Here is a 27,844-nt window from a genome sequence, read left to right on the forward strand (position 1 = left end):
CCTAGCTGCACTCTCGGTGGCTACCACCTGGGGAGAACACTTGGGGGGGGACGAATGTTGTAATTGCCGATAAGAGTGCCTTCTCATCGGTGTATAAATGGCCGATCGTCGAACGAAGATTCACCTAAACGTCAGCGCTGCGTGCACGTTATGTGTGTCTCGGTGTGTCCTGTCGCCACGTGCTGGAATTGTACGGAGTGTGCCGAGGATTCCTACAAAACGCAGCACGCGGAGAAACGGGTCGGGAAATGCTCCACGCAGTAAGAAAAGAAGGGAGAAAAAAGAAAAGTGGCGGTAGTTGGCGGGGGCTGCAATCGCGACGAAAGAAGAACGTCATCATGCGGGTGCTGGTAGAGGCAGCGGGAGAGTGCTGCGGAGAGCGTAGCTCGCCTGCTCTCATCATAGCTTTCAACATTTCATTCGCTTCATCTCGGCTACTACTAAATTCTTCTAAAGTAATTTCGGTAGAACTGTCCCTTGTTGGCCCTTTACAACTCCTGTATACAACTAAGATTTCCGTACTCCTTTCCCAGTACAGGGCAACCAACTGGAGATATCCTATGAATTAACCACTCCCTGTCTTAGCATTTATCTCTCTCTCTCTCTCTCCAATGAAGTAAAGCAACGGACCCTTTATCGCTCGTTTGTCCTTGTCAGCAGAGCCTTAATTTCTATCCATTTTGCATGAATGGCATACACGTCGCATGGCATGAATAGTAAATGCATGTGTTATGGAAAAGTTTCATTTCGGAGGAGGAGGAGGAGGAGGAGGAGGAAAAACTTTATTTGCTCTAATTGGTTAGAAATTAGCGGTGGCAGATGCGGTCGGCCGTCTTCACGGTCTTCTTCCCCATCTGCGCAGGGTCGACACCCCTATTCCAGGGCACCACTGAGGATGGCTACTCGGCGAGCGTGCCTCACTAGTCCATGCTGGACTTTCGGGTCGCTGCTGGAGAGCACCCTCTCCCACTGCTCCGCACTCGGGTCTTTTATTTGAAGGAATTGTTGATTCTGAACGCATTCCCATGTAATGTGATATAAGGTGGGCTTGGCGCCGCACCAGGGGCAAATGTTTCTATACTGGGTGGGAAACATCTTGCTTAGTGTGTTTAGGTTTGGATATGTTCCTGTTTGCAGCCTCCTCCAAGAGGTTGCTTCATGCTGATTTAGGCTGTTGTGGGGTGGAGGGTATTTGATTCGGACCCCTTTATAGTAATTCAAGATGTCTGAGTAGCTTGGGTTGACTGGTATGGGTTCCTCAGGGTCGGTGCTTGTGGCCGCTCGGTTTGTGTGCTCTCGAGCTGCCTTGTCCGCCCTTAGGTTCCCTTCTATTCCAGCGTGTCCCGGTACCCAGAAAATTGTATGCCTGACTTTGTTGTTAGCCCTGCAGGAGCGGAGGATGTGAAGCGCTCTGCGTCCTATTCTGCCGTTCATGTAATTCCGACACGTAGTTTGCGAGTCGGTGAGTATTGTTCAAGACCTTTCGGATCGGTAGCCCTCCACTGCCGCTAGAGCTACGGCTATTTCCTCAGCTTCCGTTACCGAGCAGTCCTTCATTGACACGCTGCTGATCTCTTTGTAGTCCTGGCTTATTACTATCGCAGCTGTCTTTACTATGTTTGTGCCTCTTTGCTTGGCGTTTACTGCAGCATCTGTGTATACTGTTGTGTTTTTTGTGGCCAGGTACTTTTCGACGTAATTCGCCCTTGCGTCCCTTCGCGCCATGTGGAGGTTTGGGTCCATGTTTTTGGGTAGGGGGCTAACAGTGTATGTTTTCCGATATTCATCAGGAATCCCCTCCGTTCTTTGGGTTTCTTTGATTGATTCCGCGAAGCCTAGCCTTATTAGCAGTTCCCTTCCCGTTTTGGTCTGCTGGAGTCTCATGAGCTGTGCGATACTTTGGGCTTCTTTTATTTCTTCGAAGGTGTTGCTTAAACCAAGTGCCATTAGTTTCTCTGTCGATGTATTGTTCGGCAGGTGAAGTGCTGTTTTGTACGCTTTGCGTAAAATTGTGTCCGCTTCTTGTATTTCCTGTTTGGTGCAGTTGAAGTACGGGAGTGAGTATGCGACCCTGCTGACCACCGGGTTGCCAACCAGCTTAAGTGTGTCTCCTTCTTTCATCCCATATCTCTTTTGTGACACCCGCGTGATCATGCGTGCTATTTGGGTTGTTGACTGCTTGAGTGTTTTCAGAGTGTGGGTGCAGCGCTGGTTGGATTGCACCCACATTCCAAGGATCCTGATTTGTTGGCTTTCGGGTATCGGCTGCCCCTTTAGCCATATGTTAAGGCTTTCTTTGCTTTTCTTGCCCCGTGTAATTCTCAGAAGCTCGGATTTCTCCGTGGAGCACTCGAGGCCTCTTTCCCCGACGTATTCTTCCACGCAAGTGGCTGCTTCTTGCAGATTGCTTTCTTTTTGGCACAGCGAGCCTTTAGTGGCCCAGATGGTGATGTCATCTGCATAAATGGCGTGTTTTATGCCTTCGATTTTGCTTAGTTTATGCCCTAGGCCAATCATTGCGATGTTAAAGAGTATCGGGGAAATTACTGAACCTTGGGGTGTCCCCTTGTTTGGTGTGGGGAATTTTTGCGATCGAATCTCTCCCATTTTCATTTCGGAAAACGCCCCTGTGTAGGCCAATTAAAATTTCCCGGGAGCTTATTTGGTTAGTATTTCTTTCCAGCCGCAACCTCCTTTCTTGAACTAGATCATGCGCTAGAATAACTATGGTGTCCCGAAATATGTCCAATGATTCCGTTTGCGCATCTAAACAATCTTTTTCTCCATCTAAGCAGATTGATATCTTGTGGAATTTTGCTTTGCTTCTCCTTCTACGATGGCGCATACCCTTTACGGGGGATTGGCCAAGATTTTTATGGTATTAGGAAATTGTTGTTAATAAAGTTGGTAAAATTTTCGGGAGGAAATGAATAAAAATATGCGAAAATCTCCCTGAAACAGTTATAAATTCCCCCACGACTGAGCAAACATCCCTGTGCTGTTTTCAAAAGATTCAGAGTGGAAAATTTTAAACCAAGTTGTCTGAACTTTGATTCTAAAATGTGCTAAGACGAAGAAAAACGGCGGCACAATAAGAGAACACAGCTATTTTCTTCGCCTCACTCTGCTGCTTTCAGGTGGATGACGCATTTTCCCCCTTTTCTCGAGACTAAAAAAACCTACTAGAAAGCAGAGTAAGCAAAGCTGCATAGGGTAAGCAGCTTTCAAAGCTGCTTATCATGTGTGCTAAATATCTCGGTAGAAATTAGGAGCCGTGGTGTACGATCCGGCACTACAGTCTGTAAGAATGAAGGGAGTGCTGGCGGTAGTAACTGCTTGTCCAACGTTGAACTCCACTTCCGAGGCTCCTCGTTTTCCGCGGTGTCCTGTACGAGCACTCTGAAAACTGGAGTAAACTCCGCACATTTACTCCCACGCAAAGGGAGTTTCTAGCGCTACCTATTAAAAAATCAGCAAAAAGCATCCCAGGATGATTACCGAAGCCAAGCAAAATACTGACCCGGTAGATCTGCCGAGATACGCTGCTGGGAAACACATTGGTGAGCTCTGTTGGTTCGATATGAGACTATGACTCCATGAGGCGTGTCGGTGCTGTGACGTATGGACACGTTGGAGTTCCCTCGGCAGCGTCGTGTTCGACCGATAAACGCTCTGTGCGATGTAGGACGCATGGAGAGAAAAAAGTTAATGATATGAAAGGCAGAGAGTTTAGCCTTTGGCCCATGGAGCTCCGTGGTAGGGCAATTTCCAAGAGTTCCATTTAGTAATTTTTGTAGGAAATCGCATGCGCAGAGACCACTCTGGTCTCGCAACCGAGCGCATAATACAGCCCACGGGCCACGTGTTGGAGGTCATGTGATCTGCGGCGGGTGCCAAGGAGGTACTGGCTAGGTTGGTGGCTTGAAGCGCCCTGTATTCCCTCTCCCCCAGTGTTGGAGGTCACGGGGCCTACGGAGTTTCCGTGGCGCGGCACAGTTGTAACGGTCAACGGAGCAGCAACAGGGGAGGGGGCTTTCCAAAGACGTGATAAGGTGTCCCCTCCCCTTATCGCGCCGACGTTTTGATACTCACGGTTATCGAGTGAACTCTGTTCATGTGCGTATTCGGACGCATGACACGACGCTTGTTCAGTTAGTAAGCGAACGTTTACTGCTATTTATGCTGCCCATAGAACCTCGAGCCGTACCTCTCGCAATATAGTCGAGTAGTTTGCTATTGACGTCATGCTTCAAAGTTTTGTCTAAACTGTGACTTCTCGTTTTCGACACCCCTGCCAGCTTTGCATATCGCCTCATTAGAGTTACCGTTGTCGTGTAGTACGAGTCTATACGATAACTCTACAGGGTGCGCTCTTGCAGTGGCTCCCAGACTTGTGCTGTGGAGTTACTGTATACTGCGCCCAAGAAACTCTTACAGTAGCTATACAGGGTCACTCCTGTGCATTTACTAGTGAGCTTCGGGCAGGAGCGTATACCATACATTTAGGGTGCCTCCATAGAGTTAGTAGAACAACTCTAGAGGAAAAGCTGGGCCGGAAAACTGGGAACCTCTAGGGCGCCGCCCTGTTGCTACTGGTCAATGTGGCCAGCGCAATTACTATTGAAAGGGCTGAAAACAAGTACCGGTCACCTTATGCTTTGTCATCTAAGAACGCATACATGATGGCTTTATGAAGCTGGTGCGTTAATATTAAGTTTATAGAAAGCGATCGCTAAGTCCGTGACTCATGTAAATCACGATGTACGCATTTATGCAATAAAGGATGACGCGAATTTCGGTTTCGAATCTGTTTTTTGGTTGCGTAGTAGTTTCGTACAGTTTAGGTTTGATAAAGGAGGTATTGGTTTGACATGCGATCGCGGTTCGACATCGGACGCTATGGCACACTCGTGCCTTACGTGCCACCGAAGCCCCGAAGTGCTCTGGCATATACCTTCACATGTAAGTAAACGAATGTATCTCCTTGTTGAGAATATCACGCGAGTAGGCAGCTCTTGTGGTGCATCACAATCGTTTGAGAAGCGTCACAGTAGAGTATTTTTCTACATGCGGAGCGATGTTTTTATTTGCAGGTTTCCCTTCAGTAGGAAATTGCTGGACAGGCGGACCAGCGCACCGGAATTGTACTGGCAAAGCCACAAGCAACTCAAAGAATCTGTTTAATTGCTGCACTTTGAACAATCATGCTTCTACAAAGGCCACAGCAGAAAAACAGCCTGATGCCGAGTATTTCTGTGCCACGAAGTAATCAAGAGGCGAGTGCCTAATGCGGACGAAATCGAGTGCATCGAGACTTAGAACGACAGAGAGCTGAGCTAGTTGGTAAGGATTCATTATGCAAAACAGAGGTGAGGCGTGCAGACAGGACACAAGAGTAGAGGAGTGGGCGGCGCTCGTGTTGTTGTTTGCTTGTAAATACTCTACTCTTGTGTCCTGTCTGCACGCCTCGAGGGCATCCTGCACCCGATGCCCTCCATATTATTCTCGTTAATCGTGCTCACTGCACCGAGGCAAAAGAAAGATCATGGGCGCCGGTGCCTTTAAAGTATCTCGACCTTGCGAGGCACTGCTGCGCGTGCCAGGGGAGCTGTCCGTGCGAACACTCCCCGGCACACACCTGCCTCGGCGGCCCCAACCTACGTACCGTTGTGCTGCGAGCTTCCCATGTGTTGCTCCCATGTCTCTCAATCACTCGTGCTTTCAGTTCACGCAGGTGTATCTGTAGCCTTATTTCAACATAGCTTCAGATGAGAAGGTGCTCAAGAATCTCCTCGTGCTGACGGCATGTCTCCACACTTGGCTTCAGAGTCCTAGCGAGATAACCGGTCGCAGTTTGCACCGGCAACCTTACTTTGAAGACCGCGTCAATCGAAGCAACAATGCCATTGAAGTGATCTTCCCACGACTTCAGCACTTTCATTACTTCCTTACTTGGGTAATGAAGGTAGTTGCCTTCCCGAATGTATTCTTTCAGGGTGAACAGGCAGGCTTTCTCACTGGTACGTGCACCCAAAAGTGCAGCTCTGCATGGCATGCATTGATTTATCCTCTTCAGGATTTCTTTGAGAAGGAAGCCACTAATTTGTAACAACACGCCACATTCAGCCGCTGGTAATTCCTCGATGAATAGAATAAAAAGTCTCGGATTACGAGCGTGTGCCTGCCGTGCTTTATTTGTAGTGATAAACGCTCGCGCACGGAAACCCACGAGCTCTACAGAGCAGGACTGGTTGTGGCCGCGGCGCAGTTGGCCAATGATTATCTTTCATTTCATAGTTTACACATAACTTGTTATTGGGACAATACAAGCGCTCGAAACAGTAAGCTGACACGCGCAACGATAAACGAAGGACGCGTAAAAAACGAACGCGTGCGGAGAGACGAATAAGCGAAAACCCGAACCTCCATGAAGAACCCAGTTTCGCCGTGAGCTGGAAATAATAGACATTCTGGGAGCGATATGGGGGCAAAGTTACCAGTGTGTGGCGAATTACCTGCGTTGTGAAAAAAAATATTACGTCAGTTTGGGTAATTTCAAACTTGCTCGGACCGATTTCGGGGCTTCGCAGAACCATCACGAGAAAGGAACTAGGTTTGTAAGACAGAAAGGTCCTTCGAATAGAGTGCACACCTTCGGTAACGTGCTGACGAAATTAGAATCCTGTAGGGCAACTTAGGAAGCCACAACATATAAATATTGTGCTACAACACTGGACGCGCAGAGGAACCAAGTAAAGAGTGTAATGGCTTGATAGTTTTGGTGGAATAAATTGCATTTTATCCCCCCCCCCCCTTATGAGTAATTATATGCAGCAGGTGTGGTTGAAGAGCTCCGACAGCGTACCGAGTGTATGGCCCGCTGCCGCCTGTACCGTATCTCGGCCGCGGGGTACACACACGTGTCGGCGCAGGTACACGCCCCAGACGGTCGAGCTGGACCAGGAGCTGCGGCCGTTCGTCCCCGAGCTGATACCGGCCGTGGGCGACATCGACGCCTTCCTCAAGGTGCCCCGGCCCGACGGGCGCGCGGACGGCGTCCAGCTGGGCCTGCGGGTGCTGGACGAACCGAGCGCGCAGCAGTCGGAACCGTCCATCTTGGCGCTCAGGCTGCGCGCGCTGTCCAGGGACGCCCGACTCGCGGCGGCCAGCAAGGCCGTGAGTGAACCGCGCATGCGCGGGACTTGAATTCGCCCCCCGGGTTTACGGGGCCATACGTGAGCACTGCTTTTCACACATATACAAGCCAACGCTGCGAAGAGAGTCTTCTATCGTATACCTCGCATTCGCGACCAAGAGATGGTGCATCACGTTTGAAAGACATATAGGTGCGTGTCGTGTAATGTGATGTGACGTTGTCTAGAAGTTCAATAGAGCGATTTGTCCCTAATCTAAAAAAAAAAAGGGCGCTCGCCTACGCCGCAGTGAAACCCAGCATGGTCATGCCATACCCTAAGTCTGTACGCATATAGGATAAACATTCTATATAGTGGTTTCCGGGACGCAGATGCAGATGCTAGAACAGTCCGCAGCCGGCCACTCGACCGCTCTACAGGATTGCGATTCATACTGTACTACATAATGTCTTTGCTGCCTGTCTCGTTTCTTTTGTATATATTGCAATCGGGATGGCGCGTCAGGGAAAGCTCCTTTGGAGCGGCACGACGATCTGCTACAGCGCCGCCAATGAAAGATGACGCGTCATCATGGCACGCGCCAGAACACGGCAGGTTATAACGGTCTAGTTCTTTTTTTTACCGTGGTGGTGTATGCGTGTGAATTGTGGAGCTTGTGTAAGTGTGAAAGAAACTTGATTCAGAAATGAACATGTCTTTTGCAGAGGGGATACGTCAAAGAAGAATACGGACTGTAATTAAACACTCCGTCGTTGCCCGTCTTCTTATTAGTGGCTCCTTTCTGCGAACAACGTTTCCACGTTGTTCCACGTTTTTTTTTTGGAAACTTGGTTCGTTCGAGCGCTCGTGCTTGCTCAGTGTCATGATAATTCTATGAGGGCCAAGCGGAAAAATTTTCCTATCTTAAGTGAGTATACCCCTAATGTTGCTTTGGCCGAAGGTTATGAAACTAAAACTCTCTTGTCATGTCATGCGTGGCTACCGGTCCAGTGAAGCGTCAATTAATGTTCGCTATAGGGAAATTCGAAGGCAAAACAAAACAGGCTCATCAGCGCATGAGATTGTTTCACGGGATTATTCAGGCTACAAAGAGGCGGCTCGTCGAGATTAAATAACCAGTCTATATTTAAGCAGGTCTCATTGGCGTTCATATGTTCGTAGTGTCAATAAGAGTCGAAAGATATTCGATGCTATGGCATGTAACAAGGCGGAGGGAATTTATGTTAGGTGTGATGTGCCAGAAAAGTCTGGTAAACCAATTAAAATTTAGGGCCGTTAAATATTTCTAAATACAAGTATTGTCCCTGTTATATGTGTTATGAGAATGACGCTTAGAATGAATATAGTCGAAGCTCGCAAGAAAGACGGGAGCGATAGGGACAGGCACGGAGACGTGCTACCTTCCGACTTATTGAGCGGAACAGCATGACTGTACACGCGAAAACTGGATCTTAGCTGGCGTTACATAAGATGCGCACTCGCCCGCTGTGCAGGTGGTGAAGAGCGTAGAAAAGCCGGAAGAGCAGCCCCGCGAGATCGAGTTGTGGCTCCAGAGCGTCCAGGAGCTACACCGCGCCAGGCCACCACCCACCGTGCACTACACCAGGTCGGTTTTCTTGTAGTTTTCCAACACTAGAGCAAAATTTATCGAAGTGGGACCGAAAACAGGAACGAGTCTCATCGTGCCTGTCTGTTTGGTGTATACAGTTGTCTGTGCTCGTTGGTAGCCTGGCCTGAGGCAACCAGCTTGTCAGCTATACTCGGATCGGTGTGCAGCGGACTGAGTACAGCAATTACACTCTAAAAAAAGTTTACACCCTTTGGGGTGTATATTTGCCACAGAACGATAATCGTCATCTGTGTTGCCCGTATTTCCTTTCTTGAAAACGCTGCGCTCGTTACTTTCCTGTCGAGAATGCTCTGTCATGCTGATAACACGCATGCCGTTCGTGGCTTGGAAGTACCGGGCTCGCAGCGTTAAAGAAAGGAAATGCGTGCAAGACCGATGACGATTATAGTTGTGTGGCAAATATACACACCAAAGGGTGCAAGTGTTTTTAGAGTGCAAGGTGTCGAACCGAAAAGCTTTCGGGTTGAGTTTGCGTTCGGGTTCCGCCTTCTGCATATTTTCTGGTTCGGCTCAGGTTCAATTACCGAGTAAAAATATGATGGTTCGAACCGGTTTCAGCGGGTTCGTACGGGCTCATAACGGTTAGAAAGAAGGAGATGTAAAAGTTTTAGCAAGTTTTTTTTGCATGCTTAGAACACGTATTCAAGTAATTCGACTGGGAGGGATTAGGAGTGAGGATCAACGGCGAATATCTCAGCAACCTTTCTGTTTACAGATGACATTGTCCTACATGAAGAAATGATTGAGGACGTTAACCGAGAAAGTGTAAGAGTAGGATTGAATATTAATGTGCAAAAGGGGAGAAAGGAAATATTCACTAGCCCGGCAAGAGAATTCACGATCACCAGTCAGCCTCTATAGGTGCGGAAGTACGTTTATCTAGTTCAGTTACTCACATAGGACCCTGATCATCAGGAGGAAATTTACGGAGAGACAGAGAGAGAAATAAACGTTATTGTTTGACCAGGCTTCTTCGACATAAGCCCGAAGGTGGGTGACCTCCTCAGTCCACGTAGCTATGGCTCGCTGCCACCGCCCGAGCCCTGTTCACCAACCGCATCTAGTTTTCAGGATCTTGCGTCATCAGCGGAGCCCCTCACTGGTATTCCCATTCTTATTTTGGTTCCCATTCTTTCTGCTCGTTATGGTCTGGTGATGGTGTGATGGTGGTACGGCTGGGTTATTCCTGCACCTCATTACCATTTGGCGCAGGGTGTTGGGGGCGCCCGGTGGGCAGAACTTGCAGTCTCGCCCGTATGTCCCCGGATACATGTTGTGAAGCAGTGCTCCATGCGGGTAGGTTCCAGTCTGGAGTCTTCTCCAGATCACCGCTTGTTGCCTTCTCATCCTCATATGTGCGGGCTGGTAGCGACTCCTCTGCTTCCTGTAGTGCGCCAGGATCTCCGAGTACTCTTACATATCCATTCATCATCCTCGTCGCAGTCGTTGGTCCGTGTTCTCTGCGTGTCGGAGATGACTCGACGTTCATGGTCTCGAGCCGCCGCGTGCGCCACCTGGCTCTCCGCAAGACATTTGTGTCCCGTCGTCCAGATGATGTTTGCTTCTTCTTTATCGGTATTTTTTAAGACCTGAAGTGCTGCCTTTCCGATTCTTCCATTCGTATACCTTTTGCACGCTTCTTGCGAGTCCGGCATCGCGATAACCGGGATATTCTTGCATGTTGCGCTGAGCAGGGCTATGCCCAGCTCTTCCGCTGTGCTTGCGTCCTTGGCAGGTGTGGAAGTGGCTGTAAGTTCTTCGCCTTCCTCGTCGACCACGCTGACTGCAAATCGGTCGTCTGCTCTCTACGCCGCTGCGTCCGTGTATCCCACGTTTTCTTCTTTGTTGCTGATGCGTTCGAGTGTTTGCTTGACCGATTGTATTCTCCCCTGTCTCTTTCTCTTGTCGTACTCGGGATGCATGTTTCTCGGTATGGTACTTAAGTGCAGCTTGTCTCCCATCTCGTGTGGGATACGCCGAGGTAGGTGTATCTCATCCTCGACTTCGTAGCCCAGATCTTGAAACAGGGCCCTTCCCTTCTTTGTCTGCTCTGGTATTTCCAGCTGGTTGACGTTCGCTTCCACGAGCCCTGTGGACGTGGAGGGCGACATAATCCCTGTAATCCCCGTCCTTTGGCCGGTAATCCCAAGGACGTGGCGGCGCGCTCGAATAGAAAACCTTTGGGCGACGTTTTCGCGTATCCCCATAGTATGTGCATGGAGTGCGTTAAACTCACCCGCTACCACCGCCTTATCCCAGGTACCCTTTATACCTGGGGTAAGTCGTCCCCTTTGCTTTTGGGTGGACTGTACACGCTTGTGATTATTGTGTGTGCCTTACATCGTTTCTTTGGTATCACAGTGATAACTATGAAATTGGTATCTGCCTCAATTTCTGGCCGCGGAGCCAAGCCGGCCAAAATGCTGGGATAATACACCCTTAGCCATCCCCAAAATTCGAAGTTCGCCACGCTGGTGAGCAAGTCGATATACGCTCAATTATTGACACTTCCAGAGATTTAACTCAAATAGCATTTCATCATCCTCTGTAAAAATGAACTTTCTATCACCAGAAATGAACGCGAGCACTTTGTTCAAATTTTTACTGATGTTGAACTGCGTTCGGGTAATACAAGCAGAACCGAGTTTCACCCGTAAGCCCTTTTATGGCAAAGCACACAGTGGAAAAAACATGAACGTGATAGGTTGCTGCTTGTCGGCGTCCCCGTGCGACTGCAATTGCACGAAAATGAAAAATCACGAACGAGCATGGCAACATTGAGTATACAGAAATTCAGCAGAAAAACAACGGAGCTAATTCAATTTATAAGGACTGAAGATTTGACGGATCGCAAGCTGAAGCCTACAAGGCCGGATAAGCTTCTTCTAATTTGACGGGGATAGTCACGAAGATACCAGTAGGCTTAATCGCGCTGTGCTTGCGCTGTCTATATAGAGAAACCCACTTTAAGGAAAACAGGGACGCGAATAAACATCCATTTCTTTCCTCAACAAGTCACAGTATTCTTTGGCCTTACAAGTATTCATAATATGAGAATTTGTTTTTTTTTCATCGGCATTATTTTGCGAATGCCTCTTACGTACGTATCTTTGCAGCACCTTACGAAAAAGCCTTAGTATGGCTTCTCCTGTATGCGCAGAAACATGCCTGACGTGGAATCGCTGATGCAAGAGTGGCCACCTGACTTCGAAGAGATGCTCGCCGAGGTGAGGCACACATATACAAATAAAACGCCACTGCTTTGTCACATGCTGAGGAAGTTAACGACAACAATCGTAAGATGTGTATCAATAACATCCAGCGTGTTGCACGGATTATTCTGCACCGAGATGCATGACGGTCGCACGCCTGCGCATGGGTGGTCGCATATCTGAGGCCTCGCTAACGGACACCTGGGAGAGAAGGTAGAGCTCGTTCTTTTTGAGAAAATTGTTTAGCCGGCGTACGTTTGGTCGCATGCTACTCGTCAACAGATTGAACGAAGAAAAATGAAGGCCCCAGGAAAAGGTGCACAGAAGAATTACGAAAAAGAAACAAACAGAAAAGGTACTGATTTTTGCGATCGTGACAGGAGTATACGAGTTCCACGCCATCAAATCATGCTTTTAGTGCTGAAATTGTAAACATGATGGAACAAATGGAAAAAGGAACAAAGCAAAACTAAGACATTCTTGATCAGTGGAGAAGGATGAGCCACTGCCTCGAGAGTAAGCTTATTAAATGGAAGTATTACGAGGACTAGAATTCAGGGCTAATTAGCGCTGTTTTAATGACCAATACGCCACTGGGCACATCCTAGCATTGGCGGGTCTAGCCCATGTAGCACAGGTAACGTGGCAACCCGGCACAAGCGGTGTTTGTACAGGCCTGGTGATTTGTCAATAAGTAGCCGTATCATTAGCCCAGACCTCGAAATGTCGCCAGTCTTAACGCCACCCGTTCGCTGAGAGTGCTCTGAAACGTGCTCTTGCGACGAAGGAACGGCAGCGCAGTAGTGAGAACAATCAAAAGGACATTTATTGCGCCTTTATGCACCAATCTAGACAGCGGGATTACTACGAACAGAACATATGCCGATGGGCGCTGACGAATCGAGGAAGTCCTCACCGCGACGGGGCATCGAGCGAACACGTTCACCCCCATGCTGGACACCAACGCCTAATCGTTTGCATGTACAGTGACGTGAACGGTGGCGCGTTCGAACGGTCGTGTTCATCCGGGTGCCCCACTCCAGTATCTTGCCTTGTATCTGCCTCCAGTCCAAGCGCCTCAAGCCAAAGAGCCAGAGGCTACTCCCTCTGGCGCCCGAGTAACCCCGCCGTAAGGTGGCGTTGGCAGCGCAACACTCGCCATCTCTCGTGCTATTCTGCAACTACACCGACCGAGCTACGCGGCGAAGTAGGATTACAGGAGACGCGAGAACCATGCGGGGAAAACAACGTAAGGGGGCACAAGAGAGTCGAGCCTCCCCACAGAGTCCAATGCATGTTTGACGCCCGAAGCTTGTTCAACATGGCAGGTGAAATTACAGAGAAAAAGCCGATTTAGTTGAGACAGAGACTTCCTTTCGCAATGAGATGAACGCGGTCGGAGGCACAACTTACAATTGCCTTGCTGCTTAAAATTTAAGGAATAAGATGAAAGAACCCTACTGGGTCGGGGGGGGGGGGGGGGGCGTTGCTTTCAATTGGAGGCGCTCGGTAGAGCACTCTTAAGCTTTTCACTGCCTGGTGATAAATGAAAATGCGGTATGTTCCAGCTGTAGGCGGTATTGTTCCTATTTTATGTTTCTATCCGCATCTGCCCCCCCCCCCCCCCCCCCAAAGTAACGAAATTGCAATGAAAAATTAAACGGCCTCTCAATTATTAACAAAACTGGTCGAAATTAAGCCTTGTTTGCTCGCAGCAAGATCTAAAAATTTCTCCCAGGCAGTGTTTTAGTGTAAGAAATTTAAAGAGCATTCACTAAACTGCCTCGAGTGGCCAGTCGCGCGGCAATGTTGCGTTCGCGGGCTTCTTTCACGCTGGCGAAAAAAAGACCTTTTATGCAGAACGCACTGAACAACAGACAGCTGTTTCAGGAGCTTTTCAAGTTGCTGTACAATTTTCCCATTGACACTATTATTCTAAATATACTAATTGAGAAGTAGATTAATTAATTAAGACTATGTATGCAATTAGGTGGAATGCAAAAACTAATCTGAGCATCTCCAAGCGACGGAAAACAACATAACCTTGGTTCTGTCCAGATACGTAGCATTTGCATATCTTTAATGTTTGGCTCCAGTGAAACGCACTGTACGACCAATAGGCTTATATCTACAGCCAGCTATACCACCGGATTGGCTGGTTAATGACCCTGTTGCCAACATAATTACGCAATGAAAGAACAACCGCTACCTGAACATTCTTACTGCCCCATACATACGTCTTTATGCGCGGAATTCCTTTAATGAAGCGAATAGTCGTCCAGAAGCTATTCGGCTATTCGCCCCCATTGACAATCATCGTCGATGGCTTTCTGTACAATTTCTTTTCTCCCGTCTTTCTTTCTTTCTTTCTTTCTATTTTGTTTTGTTGCTTTCGGCATTTCTGTCGAGGTTTCTCGCTTCTCTCACGGAAATTCCCGTGTTCGCGTTAGTGCTGGACATTGACGCTGGCTGTGGCAGTACGTCACCTGTAGTGTACTGTACAGGTACTTAAGGCACTTATTGTACAAGTACTGCACTGAACAAGTGCTGTACTATACTGTGGATCCACCGAGAAAAAAAGGCGTTCTGGAATTCGCTTGAATTTTCAGCAGCTTCTACGATGTTTATGGGAGTAATATACTGCAGACTCGTATGTCACCACGTGACCTGTCCACACCGTGTTTTCTTTTTTTTTCGTTCTTAATGACAAAATCTAGAGGGCGGGGGGGGGGGGACTTTTAATACAATGGGGCGCCTCTCAGTTACCGCCAGGAAAATTATCTAACCTGAGAGTGACTCGCGATTGTGATTCTAGCCGATCCTGGCTCGAGCTAAGGGTGCGTGAGCTCCGGGCTGCTGATCAAAAAGCGCCGCTGGCTGGACGTCCGAATAGTAGTAAGAGTCGGTGTTATTTAGTGCACCGATACCATCGTTGAGGGCCATGACTGATCCCGTTAACGAACGTCTCCACAAGACAAGTGATGATTCAAACAAAGAAGGCAATAAATGTAATCAGGTAAAGTCTGTCCTGAATGAGAATAAAAGCCCGTTTTACTTAAGCCTTGAGGCGGACACAAGCAAAGGAGACAATAAAGGCAGCCGTTGTGTTTCGAGCGCAAACTTTTCTACTCCTGCGCGAGTATTTTCACGGCTCTCGCTGCACGCTTGCCTGACCTTCTTCCTCTCAATTTCTTGTCGTCTTCCCGGGAACAGGTGCAAGTGCCAACCGCCGAGCTGGAATGTTCCTTGGAGGAATACGCCACCATGGCATGCCGTGAGTGTTCCAGTGATATATAGGAATCGCGCCCGTTGCATGTCTGAGCCAAATGTGTCGAGTTTTTTTTTACATACCTCGAGCCAATCTTTAGGAAAAGCATACTTATCGTCCAAAGGAGCAGTGTGGTCAGTATTGTTCATAAAATCAGTGTTTCTCTTCTTCTTCTTTGATTTTTTGCTTGTGACAGCCAATGGAATCAAACGCAGTGTCATTTGCAGCAATGGTTTGAAGCTTTCGCGTTTTGCATATTTGTACTCTGCATCAGTAATAAGGTGAACTCTGTTGTTGCTCTGGAGTTGTGCCCATCCGGCCTTCGCTGATACTCATAGCAGATCGTGACCGCTATTTTAACCTAATCGTCGCAAATCACGTGGTGAACGAATGATACGCAGTGCTGATGGACATCCCAGTGTACAAGGGCAAGTTGATTCAGTCGCTGCACGTCCTCTTCACCCTGTTCACAGCCTTCAAGAACTCGCAGGTAAGCGGCGGACATTTTTGGTTCTGTTTAATTCAGTTCAAAATAAATGCACAGAATTGTTTCTTTAACTGGCCGAACTCTTAAAAGCAAAGAGCACAAAGATGAAAAAAAAGAACGCGCAGTCTAGTTTTCCATTCGTTAACGCGTTATCGTAAAATTAGTGTTAACGTATTCCGATCTGCTGGCTCGGCGCTGCGATTCGAGCACTTGGAACCAGCGGACCTTGGCTCTGGTAGACTGTTTAAGCACGGCGGGGCCAAGCTTCCAGCACTGATTCGAACTCGATTTGCCCTTGTCTGGTTTATGTAAGCGAACCTTGTAAAGTATATATACCCATAGGCCTGTACTGAAGTACCAATGAAGTATACATAATTGCGTCAGCGGTATGCGAGGTGGGCAGGATGAAGACGGAGGCTGTGTTGGTAGTGACAGCGCAGTTTCGAAAGAGGCGAAGTGTCGTCACTCTCGATTCCACACAACGGGATCGATAGGTTTCTTCTGGCGGGAAGATGAATTCCTATTTTGACCAACTGTAGGGTTCTTTAAGCGCAACTAAAGGTAAGTATTCGTGCATTTTAGTAATTTTTTTTCGCTCCGACTGTATAATAACCAGGCCGGCGGGGCAGGGAACCACACCCACGACCTTGGCCTCACTAGCAGAGCGCCAGAGCCGGAAATTCATCGCGGCGATTCGGGGTGTTCGACGTTGCTTGACCTGTGAGAAGGTTCACCTCGTCGCAAGAGGTTTCGACCAGAGTCCGCGTATAGCTGTACTGAAACTAAACGTAGGCCTACCTTTCCGTATTACCGCATAATTATAGCGAGTGTCTGAAGCTTTGTCAATTTGCCACAGAGAAGTGACCGAAGCACTCTGGCGATGAATGATATGGCGCTCGCGTGTCTTGACACGACCGGAACATCATGGGTAATCCATGGGGAATCCTTATCACCGCCCTTGAAGACACTACAGCAATTAGACCAAGCCATACAGACTGGCGCTTCAGGTTCGGGAGCCGTTACACTTTTTCCGCATGTTTAGATATTTTCGTTTCTTTATTTCGATAAAACTGCACGATTGTTCACTTCTTCGCAGACAATAAATTGTATCGGGCAAAATTGGCCATGCAATTCGAGCCACGATGGCTCACTCCTTCGCTTTACTTACGCCATTCAGGATTCGCACTGCTTTGAAGTGTGTGTGCATGAACTTGATTTGTCGCGTTGCCTATTTCTTTTTTGTCCTATTTACATGTGCTATTTACAGATACATTCCAAGTACAGCAAACCTTCCTGTGGTATGACTGGCGTATGTTAACATTTTGTGATAATTTCTAGGCAATAATGCAACAGCCGTATTGGAATAACTTAAGAATGCAATAACTTATTTGGTTTCTGTCGGCTGTATACACGAGGCTACAGGAACAGTACCAACTATGAATTAAGTATTTGTTTGTTCTGACTCTTACGTTTCCTTCCCTCATCGTTACAGCCATGCCCACTATTCGTGCTCATCTTTTCCATAACACCTTTCGCTCACACAACATGTTGCTTGCGTAATGAGCCGTTTCATTCCCGTGACATGTTCGAATGCAGTTCGGCGTGTTCATTTTCTTTGTTTGTGCTTTCCTGTACAGCATTTCGGGGCAATGGCCATGGACACAGCAGGTGGTGCGGCTGGCAAGGCAACCGCCGAGGACGCTGACGCAGAAGGAGTAGACCGCCTTGTGCTGTGACGCGTATATTCATGCGGAACCGATCGGTGGCACCCAAGCTTCTTGAGAGGAACTGAAAGAATTGACGAATCGCCGGGTCGGTTTACGGTGACGGTTATTCGTCAAATTAACCAACACAGTAAGAGCTGCCGCGTTTCTCATGCGCACTTTTAATTTTCGAAGCTGATATCATCCGCACTGTCCAACGATGAACACAAAACCACTTCTTCAAGCTCTCCCCTTCCGTTCCAATCCGCATTCATTCCCGGAGAGGCGTATTCACTGTGACACGGATTCAATTGGTAGTTCCGTGAAACGGACAGTCTATCCCGCTCGCACTTGAGAACGGCGCTTTAAGGCTCACTATGAGAAGAAGCCCATGGCAGAAGGTGGCGTGCGACCGCCAATCCCTTCAACTGAAATTCCTTAGGAATTATTCCCGCTCCTTTACTGATAACAGCGATCGCTGTCTCTGCGGTAACTCCCCCAGTCATCTTGATGTCCGCCCGTGTCGCCAGTGTACGTCACAGAAATAACAAAGTTCCATGCCGGGATTTTGTAAAGGAACAACTAAAATAATTAAAGTCACATCGCCCGGCGAGGTTTCGAAATCCGGAACCACGAAGTAGCAGTGTAAGGCTCGAGCTCCCAGCGACTTCGACGATGTTACAAGAAGCAATACAGTGACCCGCCTGTTCAGAGCTCGCAAAAGATCAGTTGCTGATGCCACGTATAGGTTGTAGTAGCTTTTCCATAAACAAGCACCCAAGTGAAAGAACTTAAGTGATGTCATCGGTAAGAAGCGAAAGGAATGGGAGGGAACAAGCAGGAAATTTGCGCCTCTCCACTTCTCCCCCACCAGGGAGCAGAAAATACTCAAGAGCGAGAGAGTGAGTGAGAGAGAGAGCTAGAGAGAGCTAGAGAGAGAGAGAGATGCATGTGTTTTCGTCACACCGAGACGACTGGGACAACCTTCGACGAATAAAGTTTTCCTCTCCTTCTGAGTGAATGAAAATTCCTTGTGCGCATCGGCGAATGTTTACTCCAACAGATGCAGCTCGAAACAATGCCAGATTTATTGCGTATGACGGTATGCTGCAGCTATCGAGTCACTACTCCGCATGATTTTTTACATGTTTACTTTTCTCCTGCTATCTCTGAACCCCAGGGCTTACGTATATTTGTAATTACATACACGTGCCTTATTTGCACCCGCCGCGGTTGCTTAGTGGCTATGGTGTTGGACTGCTGAGCACGAGGTCGCGGGATCGAATCCCGGTCACGGCGGCCGCACTTCGATGGGGGCGAAATGCGAAAACGCCAGTGTACTCAGATTTATGTGTACGTTAAAGAGCCCCAGGTGGTCAAAATTTCCGGAGTCCTTCACTACGGCGTGCCTCATAACCAGAAAGTGGTTTTGGCGCGTAAAAGCCCATAATTTAATTATTTTTAATAAAAAATAAAGGTAAAGACTTTCTAATTCGCCGTCGTACATGAACGTCTTTTTCCGAGCATGTATGAAGTCCGCGAATATACGCAAAATTGCCGCGCAACTGGCCGCTCTAGACACTTTGCATGTATTCGTGGGCTTCTTTCAGGGTCGGAAAAACACTTATTTATTTATTTTTACCCTCAGGGCCGATGCATTACAGGGCGGAGTGGATAGACAATAAGCATGGTGTACATATATACATAACAAAGCATTGTAAGGCGTGGTAACTCCTAATTACACAATGTTAGCCAAAACAGAATTAAATCGGGTGTTATCATAAATGGAAGCAATGCCAGAAGGAAGGCGATTCCATTCTTGTGAAGTGCGAGGTAAAAAAGAGTAAAGAAAGTTTTTAGCATGACATGGCTCGATACCAACCTTAAAGCGATGGTAAAAGCGGTCCGATATATAATGTGGCTGAGCAATAAATTCATCACGGAGGGTCTGTGATAGTAGAGCCTATCAAAAAAGTTCAAGCGAAAATTTTTACGACGAGATGCTAATGACGTAAGAGAGACAACCGATTTCATGGAAGTTACACTGACAGCGCGGTTATAAGAAGAACAAATGAAGCGAGAGAACGATTCTGCACCATTTATACTGAAATAACCAAATTCTTATTGCTTGGATCCCAGACTGGAGTGACGTATTCTAATTTAGATCGAATGAGTTTTATATAACACGACTTTTATAGATGAATGAGCTGCTGAAAAGTTGCGGCGTAAGTTACCTAACATGAGATTAGCGTAGCACGTATTGAGCAACAGAAAGCTGTATCTGGAGTATGTCATGTTGCTCTGCAATTTTCTTATTGACACTTTTCATCTAGATAAATTATTTGATAACTTGATTAATTCATAAGGCTCATTATCTAATTAGGCGGAGCGCAAAACACAGTTTAAGTATCTCCAAGCGACGGCAAGCAACATTACTTTGATTTGGTCAAGCTACGTGGCATTTGCATATTTTTAAATGTTGGTGCATGGTAGTTCACACACCCTGCAGATAAAATGTGTGAGTTGCGAATTAATGTTACAGTAAGTGAAAGAGGCTGAAAATGCGCCTATGAGTTATATGTTTAACACACTGAGGCATATTTATCAATAGCCCATGGGGAACCATGGGCCCCGGAAAATTATTTTAATTTTAATTTATTTCTTGCCAACATTGGAAAGGCTAAAGTTGATACAAAGAGAACAGGGAACGAGTTCCCGCCAGATATCCCTGACGCCGCACAGTAGCAACAGTTCAGCGCGCATAAAAATGTACATTTGCCACAAACAGTTTTAATAATTAAACAAAGAATTGTACTCGATGTTTATAGGTCTGCAGCGTAATTGTATCGATTGTTTAACTAATAGTACTGTCGAGGTTATAATCAACCAAAGAAATTCAACATAAAGGACTTGCAATATTCACAAGGAAAACGGACAGCAGATGTGTGTCACCTTGGAGAATTAGAACCCGATTTCCTGCGAAGCTGCTCCTTTCGAACAGTTGCAATAAAAGTTCGAGTTTCTTGTAATTATATCGCATACTTTAAGAAGTTGTCCGTATGTGACTGGTACAACCCATACGAAGCACCAACATAACCATTGAACTGCACTGAAACTCTACAGCATTACAGAGACAGCAGGAGGCGCTCCCCCACACCACACCATTCCCGTAACCGAGAAGATGCCGTCGCGTGGTGACAGCTACAATCTAATTAATTTCTGTGTCTCTTGCCTTCACCTCTTCCACCCCACACAATATCCCTCATACTGTCCCTACTGCGGAGGAGAGCCCACAGTATATCACTTGCACCTGGAAATGCCCACACCCTCAGGGTTATCCCCTTATTTCTTCACCTTCACCCTCTTCCTGGGAGATTGCACTGACCAGCTTTAAGAGCAGCGACGGATGATCCAGCGGGCGGGTGGAGTGACGCGAGCCAAGGGGGTCCTGAACTTAAGGGCTACACCCTTAGAGGAAGTCGCCCCACCTCATTGAGAATAAATGTTTTCTCTCTCTCTTTCTCTCATCCGCAAGAACAGACTTGTGGATGGAATAAAGTTTTGATTTGATTTGACAAAAGTTCTTTAAACCGCAAACTCTGTTCTCTGGTTCCTTCAGCTCGAGAGTCGCATTTATTTTAACCCGGGTTACCAGCAATTGCGCTACCAGTCCGCGAGCTGCTAGACGGTCTCCTCTTTCTGCTCCGGCTTCTTTCAGGCCTGGGCATCAAGGACAACCTGCGGGACGGCCTCGTATGTCACTACGGCATTTCTCTGACAGAGCCTCGTCCGCATATCTATACGCACAGAAACATGGGAAGGTAGGCTAGGTGAGAGCCTGCTATGCCGAAATGCCAAATTACTCACTACATATGGGAGCGCGTGTATCGCGCCCACAACCTGCAGCTAAACAGCCCGCGCCACTACACATAGCGCCCGTGTGCATCGCTGCTGCCGAACTCGTCTACCCCGGATTATGTGTCAAAGTTGTAACATCAACCACTGCAGCCTCTGCCGGAGGTTGCCCCTCAACTAATCTCGTCGGCCTCGCCCATGCATTCCTCACTACAGCCCCCACATGCACTGGAGACGAGAACTGTCCTTACATCCCTCGCGACACGGCCGACGGTCCGATGACACAGTCTCGAGACGCGAGCCCCTATAATCTCTCGGGTAAGCCGCCCATTACTATCCCTTAACTGACCCGCATCTGAGCCTACGAAACCGCGCAAATTCGCTCTGACTGGCCCGATGAACGCCGACTTTCGCCATGTCGAGTGTCGCATCCGCCTACGTCGTCATAGCATTGCTCGCCTCCGCAGTCCTTTCCCTCGGCACGGAGTCCTTTCCCCAGTACGTAGACGACGTCCCCAATAGGAAGCCAGGCCGCCGCCATCTTACTCGGTGCACGAAAAGACACTGTAATACATTGAGCAACACAGTCAGTCTTTCCTTCTTAATTTTTACCTGTTTAAGATGGCTAATTACACCCTACAGATGTTACTCAGCGTTTAATATTTGTGGCTCTCTTTGGGGATGTTCACACTGACGCAAGCGCTTTCTTGCCCTCTGCCATTAAGGAGCTGCAGCAGTCGCCACTCCAGGGGCGGTATCCTCAGTCGAATTATTGAGGAGATATTTCACGAGATTTCACGAGACTGTAGCACCGGACGTGTTCGGCGCCTACGGGAGACTGCGTTCTGGGGCTGTGCCAACTGTGCTGTGAAAGCATGAGAAAACGGTGTTGGTCGTAGAGGCCTCGCGAAACCTCTCGAAAGTGAAAGCATCTCTCCGAAAGTGGTCGCCCGAGATTACCGCCACAGAACGTTCCACGGGGCGAGAATATGCGCAGACACGTCAACGACGCAAAACGAAGCCCTGTGTGTTGTGTACTGCGTGTGCGGAGGGCTCTCTACCACGTGACCGGCCTCCCACACTTCACACAAACATTTTTTTTCTCCACTTTGACACTCCTAATACTCACTCATTAAAAGACGTTCACACAAACACGAATGAACAGAACACACACAGGTGCTGAAAGAGCCTGCTTTGATCACAGGCTGGACAACCTGAGAACCTTATTCGTCCACTCCACCTCCACGCGGACTCAACCTGGACTGCCTAACCAAAACTTTGAACTTAATTCCGCTCATATGCGCTGCCTGAATCCCACTTGTATTTAGCAGTCAATTCAACGATTTCTCCACATTTCAAAAAAAAAAAAAAATGATTGACTCATGCTCCTTTGACCACATGCTCTGGCTGTGCCCAGCCCTTAACGCCTCTCCACCCATCACGAAAGAACAGTGGCAGGACTCTCTCAAGAGCAGCAATCTCAACATTCAACTCCAGGCTGTCCAGAGGGCCCACGACATTGCCGCGGGACTTGATCTCCCGGTTCCATCGTGGGCGGAGCCACCGACTTGATCTTCGGGAGCCTTCGGTTTGGCTCCCCGAGGTCTCAGTCCCTCAGGACTCAAATAAAGTTCTTGTCATGTCATGTCATGGCCCACACCGCCTTGAAGCCACGCATGCTCATGCCGCATGCTTGGTACTTGCACCTACAGGATAAGTATATGCGTATTCTAGCCGCTACCAGGAGGCGCCATCTGAAGACGCTGGCGCAGTCCGCAGCCGGCCACTCGACCGCTGTACAGAATTGGGATTCACACTGTACTACATAATGTCCCTGCTGACTGTCGCGTTTCTTTCGTACATTTTTCAAGCGGGACGGCGCGTCAGGGAAAGCGCCTTTGGAGCGGCGCGACAATCTGCTACAGCACCGCCCATGAAAGATGACGCGTCACCATGGCACGCGATAGCAAACGCTCCCGGTCGCGGCGACCGCATCAATCAGCTGCTCCCCGGGACCATCGCCATCACGGCTGGCCGGCTATAGTAAACCGTGGCCACGGTGGCTCCCTCTTCGTCTGCGCAACCTAAATGATTTATTAACTTAAAATTCCATTAAAGCAAATAATAATAGCCTAAATGCTGAAATGCGGAATGTTATAACGGTCTATAGCTTTTACCATGGTGACGCTGGCATGTGTGTAGTGGAGCTTGCGTAAGTATGAAAGAAAGTTGATTCAGAAATGAGCATGCTTCTCGCAGAGATCACACCTCAAAGGAGAATACGGAATGTGATTAAACATTCCGTCGTTGTACGTCTCCTTCTTCGTTGTTCATTTCTTCGAAAACATGTTCATCTATGAAAACATGTTCATCTCTGAAGCAAGCAAGCAAGCAAGCAAGCAAGCAAGCAAGCAAGCAAGCAAGCAAGCAAGCAAGCAAGCAAAGCAAGCAAAGCAAGCAAAGCAAGCAAGCAAAGCAAGCAAAGCAAGCAAAGCAAGCAAAGCAAGCAAAGCAAAGCAAAGCAAAGCAAAGCAAGCAAAGCAAAGCAAAGCAAGCAAAGCAAGCAAAGCAAGCAAGCAAGCAAGCAAGCAAGCAAGCTAGCTAGCTTAAGCAGGCTAGCTTAAGCAGGCTAGCTTAAGATAAGGGTAATTGTAGATCGCTGGGAGAGGCCTTTGTCTTGCAGTAGGCATAAACATAGGCTGATGACGACAGAAAAATTCCGACAACAACGTTTTCCAGCCTCACTCGCTAATTTTTTTTAAAAGATAATCTATTTCTGGCCTTACGTGGCACGGAACGATGCACGAGGTTTGTCTAAAAAGTTGATGCAGCGAATCCGCAAAAGAAGTGGGATACTCAAACATAGATTCAAATAGGGAAAAGCTTGGTGATGGCAGCAAGAGCAGTATGAGCGAAAAGATAACCAACCAACGAACCAAACAAGAACGAATCATTCATTCATTCATTCATTCATTCATTCATTCATTCATTCAGACAGACAGACAGACAGACAGACAGACAGACAGACAGACAGACAGACAGACAGACAGACAGACAGACAGACAGACAGACAGACAGACAGACAGACAGACAGACAGACAGACAGACAGACAGACAGACAGACAGACAGACAGACAGACAGACAGACAGACAGACAGACAGACAGACAGACAGACAGACAGACAGACAGACAGACAGACAGACAGACAGACAGACAGACAGACAGACAGACAGACAGACAGACAGACAGACAGACAGACAGACAGACAGACAGACAGACAGACAGACAGACAGACAGACAGACAGACAGACAGACAGACAGACAGACAGACAGACAGACAGACAGACAGACAGACAGACAGACAGACAGACAGACAGACAGACAGACAGACAGACAGACAGACAGACAGACAGACAGACAGACAGACAGACAGACAGACAGACAGACAGACAGACAGACAGACAGACAGACAGACAGACAGACAGACAGACAGACAGACAGACAGACAGACAGACAGACAGACAGACAGACAGACAGACAGACAGACAGACAGACAGACAGACAGACAGACAGACAGACAGACAGACAGACAGACAGACAGACAGACAGACAGACAGACAGACAGACAGACAGACAGACAGACAGACAGACAGACAGACAGACAGACAGACAGACAGACAGACAGACAGACAGACAGACAGACAGACAGACAGACAGACAGACAGACAGACAGACAGACAGACAGACAGACAGACAGACAGACAGACAGACAGACAGACAGACAGACAGACAGACAGACAGACAGACAGACAGACAGACAGACAGACAGACAGACAGACAGACAGACAGACAGACAGACAGACAGACAGACAGACAGACAGACAGACAGACAGACAGACAGACAGACAGACAGACAGACAGACAGACAGACAGACAGACAGACAGACAGACAGACAGACAGACAGACAGACAGACAGACAGACAGACAGACAGACAGACAGACAGACAGACAGACAGACAGACAGACAGACAGACAGACAGACAGACAGACAGACAGACAGACAGACGGACGGACGGACGGACGGACGGACGGACGGACGGACGGACGGACGGACGGACGGACGGACGGACGGACGGACGGACGGACGGACGGACGGACGGACAGACAGACAGACAGACAGACAGACAGACAGACAGACAGACAGACACGTGCAAGCAAGCAAGCAATCTGCACTTTCCTTGTCATAAGTGCAAAAGGTTATAATTTTTATTACAAATCTAAACCTCTCAAACAAATTTCGTAAGCACTCAATGTACTTACATAAAAAACTTATTCTCCGTACCAAATAATTGCATATATTTTTTTATTTCTCAAGGCTGCAGCAAATTCTGAATGTTACATTGAAAAATATCATTTATTGAAGCAGTCCGAGGGTCGGGTTTGCTTGTCGCGACCCGACACCATGAGATAAGAGGCCTCGGCTCCAGTTGAAAAGTGAACGAGCTGCGATGCTCAAGGATAGAAAATTGGGCGAGTTCATGCGGTGACATATTCTTGGTTTGTAGCACAAAGTGACGCGCACACACACTAGAAGAAGACCGGACGGGCGCTAACTCTAAACTCAATCTTTCTCGAAACGAGTGATTCTAAAACCGCAGCATACAAACATGATAAGGTCTAAAGACTATCAGTTAAACATATTGTTACGTAGGAAGACACCGACGAAAAGCTATTTACAAGTATATTTACAAGGCAATACGCCGCAGTTGGCCAAGAGGCAACAGCCCGCGCTAGCTTCCAATCGTCGTCGTCGTCTTCTTACTGCTCGGCTCTTCGTCATTGGAAATACTATCCCGTACCACTACCCCCGGCTGCAAAAGCGCCGTCCCGGAGCGACTAAAGGCCGGAGTCTGAAGCAGTGTAGTAGGTCTTGAGCCTACTGACGTGCACGACATCACTAGATGCCAGAGTAGATGACGAGGATGAGCTCACAGGAGCGATTTAATACGTCACAGGCGTCACCTGGCGCAGCACGCGGTAGGGCCCTGTGTATCGCAAAAGGAGCTTTTCTGAAAGTCCGACGTGACGAGAGGGCGACCACAGGAGCACGAGTGCACCAGGCGAAAACTGTACATCATGGTGGCGGGCGTTGTACCGACGCTGCTGCGTGGTTTGCGAGTCCGTCAGTCGAGCACGGGCAAGCTGGCGTGCATCGTCAGCGAGGGCGATGGCGTCGCGCGCATACTCGGTTGTTGAGATCGCAGCAGGAGGAAGTACCGTGTCAAGGGGCAAGGTCGGTTCGCGACCGTAGAGCAGATAAAATGGAGAAAATCCGGCGGTGTCGTGCCGGGAAGAATTATAAGCAAATGTGACGTAAGGAAGGGAACGTCCCAGTCGTGGTGGTCCTTCGAAACGTACTTAGACAGCATGTCGGTAAGAGTACCGTTTAACAGCTCTGTCAGGCCATTGGTTTGAGGATGGTATGAGGTAGTCAGCTTGTGTTGAATAGAGCAGGAACGCACAATGTCGGCGATAACTTTCCAGAGGAAGTTACGACCACGGTCAGTAAGCAGCTGCCGCGGGGCGCCATGCACTAAGATAACGTCACGCAAGAGAAAGTCCGCGACGTCAGTGGCGCAACTGGTAGGGAGAGCCCGCGTGATAGCGTATCGGGTGGCGTAATCATTTGCGACGGCTACCCATTTGTTCCCAGAGGATGACGTGGGAAAGGGACCGAGGAGGTCTAATCCAACACGAAAGAACGGTTCCACAGGGATGGTGATCGGCTGGAGATGACCGGAAGGTAGCACCTGAGGTGTTTTCCGAAGCTGGCAGGGATCACAGGCAGCAACATAGCGTCGGACGGAGCGAGCGAGACCAGGCCAATAGAAGCGGCGGCGGACGCGGTCGTACGTGCGGGTTACCCCAAGATGTCCTGCAGTGGGTGCGTCATGCATCTCAAAGAGCACAGTCTGTCGTAGATGTTTTGGCACGACAAGAAGAAGATCAGGGCCATCAGGGAGGAAGTTCCTTCGGTACAGAATGCCGCCCTGTCGGACTCAGTCATGTGTGCGGCAACTTTGCGGCACAGAGCCAAGACTTCCTGAATGTACGTGACGTAGGGCTCCGTTTACGTCTGCACACGACCGAAAAGCGCCTTCTGCGCAGCAAGTTGGTGACCGTAGGGGTTGCTGAACAAGTCTCGAAGCTTTTGCTTAAGCGAATCCCAACTGGTCAGCTCATTTTCGTGCGTCCGATACCAAACTCGAGGTGTGCCACCGAGGTAAGAGACTACGTTGGCGAGCATGATAGTAGGGTCCCACCGGTTATTGCAGCTGACGTGTTCGTACAGGCTGATCCAGTCATCGACGTCTTCCCCATCTTTTGCTGAGAATACGCCAGGATCACGGGGAGCGGGGAGAGTGATGTAGGTCGTCGAAGTGGCAGCAGGTGTCGGAGCCGGCGGAGTCGAGTTGTCGTCGCTGGGAGCCATGACGGAAGGCTCGACGTACCGTCCACTGCGAAGCTCCGTG

The 27,844-nt window shown here is 48.4% G+C and overlaps 1 protein-coding gene and 1 long non-coding RNA gene across 2 annotated transcripts in view; one reads left to right on the top strand and one right to left on the bottom strand.

The window, feature by feature from the left end:
- IFT46 (intraflagellar transport 46) overlaps positions 1-18,470 on the top strand; it is a 29,985-nt gene extending 11,515 nt beyond the window's left edge. Inside the window, exons 4-9 of the mRNA XM_050176891.3 lie at positions 6,933-7,176; positions 8,648-8,760; positions 11,945-12,011; positions 15,210-15,270; positions 15,666-15,754; positions 17,389-18,470. Coding sequence (XP_050032848.1) covers positions 6,933-7,176; positions 8,648-8,760; positions 11,945-12,011; positions 15,210-15,270; positions 15,666-15,754; positions 17,389-17,487 — 673 coding nt within the window. The 3' untranslated portion in view covers positions 17,488-18,470. The remainder of the gene's footprint in view (positions 1-6,932; positions 7,177-8,647; positions 8,761-11,944; positions 12,012-15,209; positions 15,271-15,665; positions 15,755-17,388) is intronic.
- LOC140219848 (uncharacterized) overlaps positions 1-27,844 on the bottom strand; it is a 46,218-nt gene that overhangs the window by 6,508 nt on the left and 11,866 nt on the right. The gene's annotated exons all lie outside the window — the stretch shown is intronic.

This window comes from Dermacentor andersoni, chromosome 8 (assembly GCF_023375885.2).
Source record: "Dermacentor andersoni chromosome 8, qqDerAnde1_hic_scaffold, whole genome shotgun sequence".
Classification (NCBI taxonomy): domain Eukaryota; kingdom Metazoa; phylum Arthropoda; class Arachnida; order Ixodida; family Ixodidae; genus Dermacentor; species Dermacentor andersoni.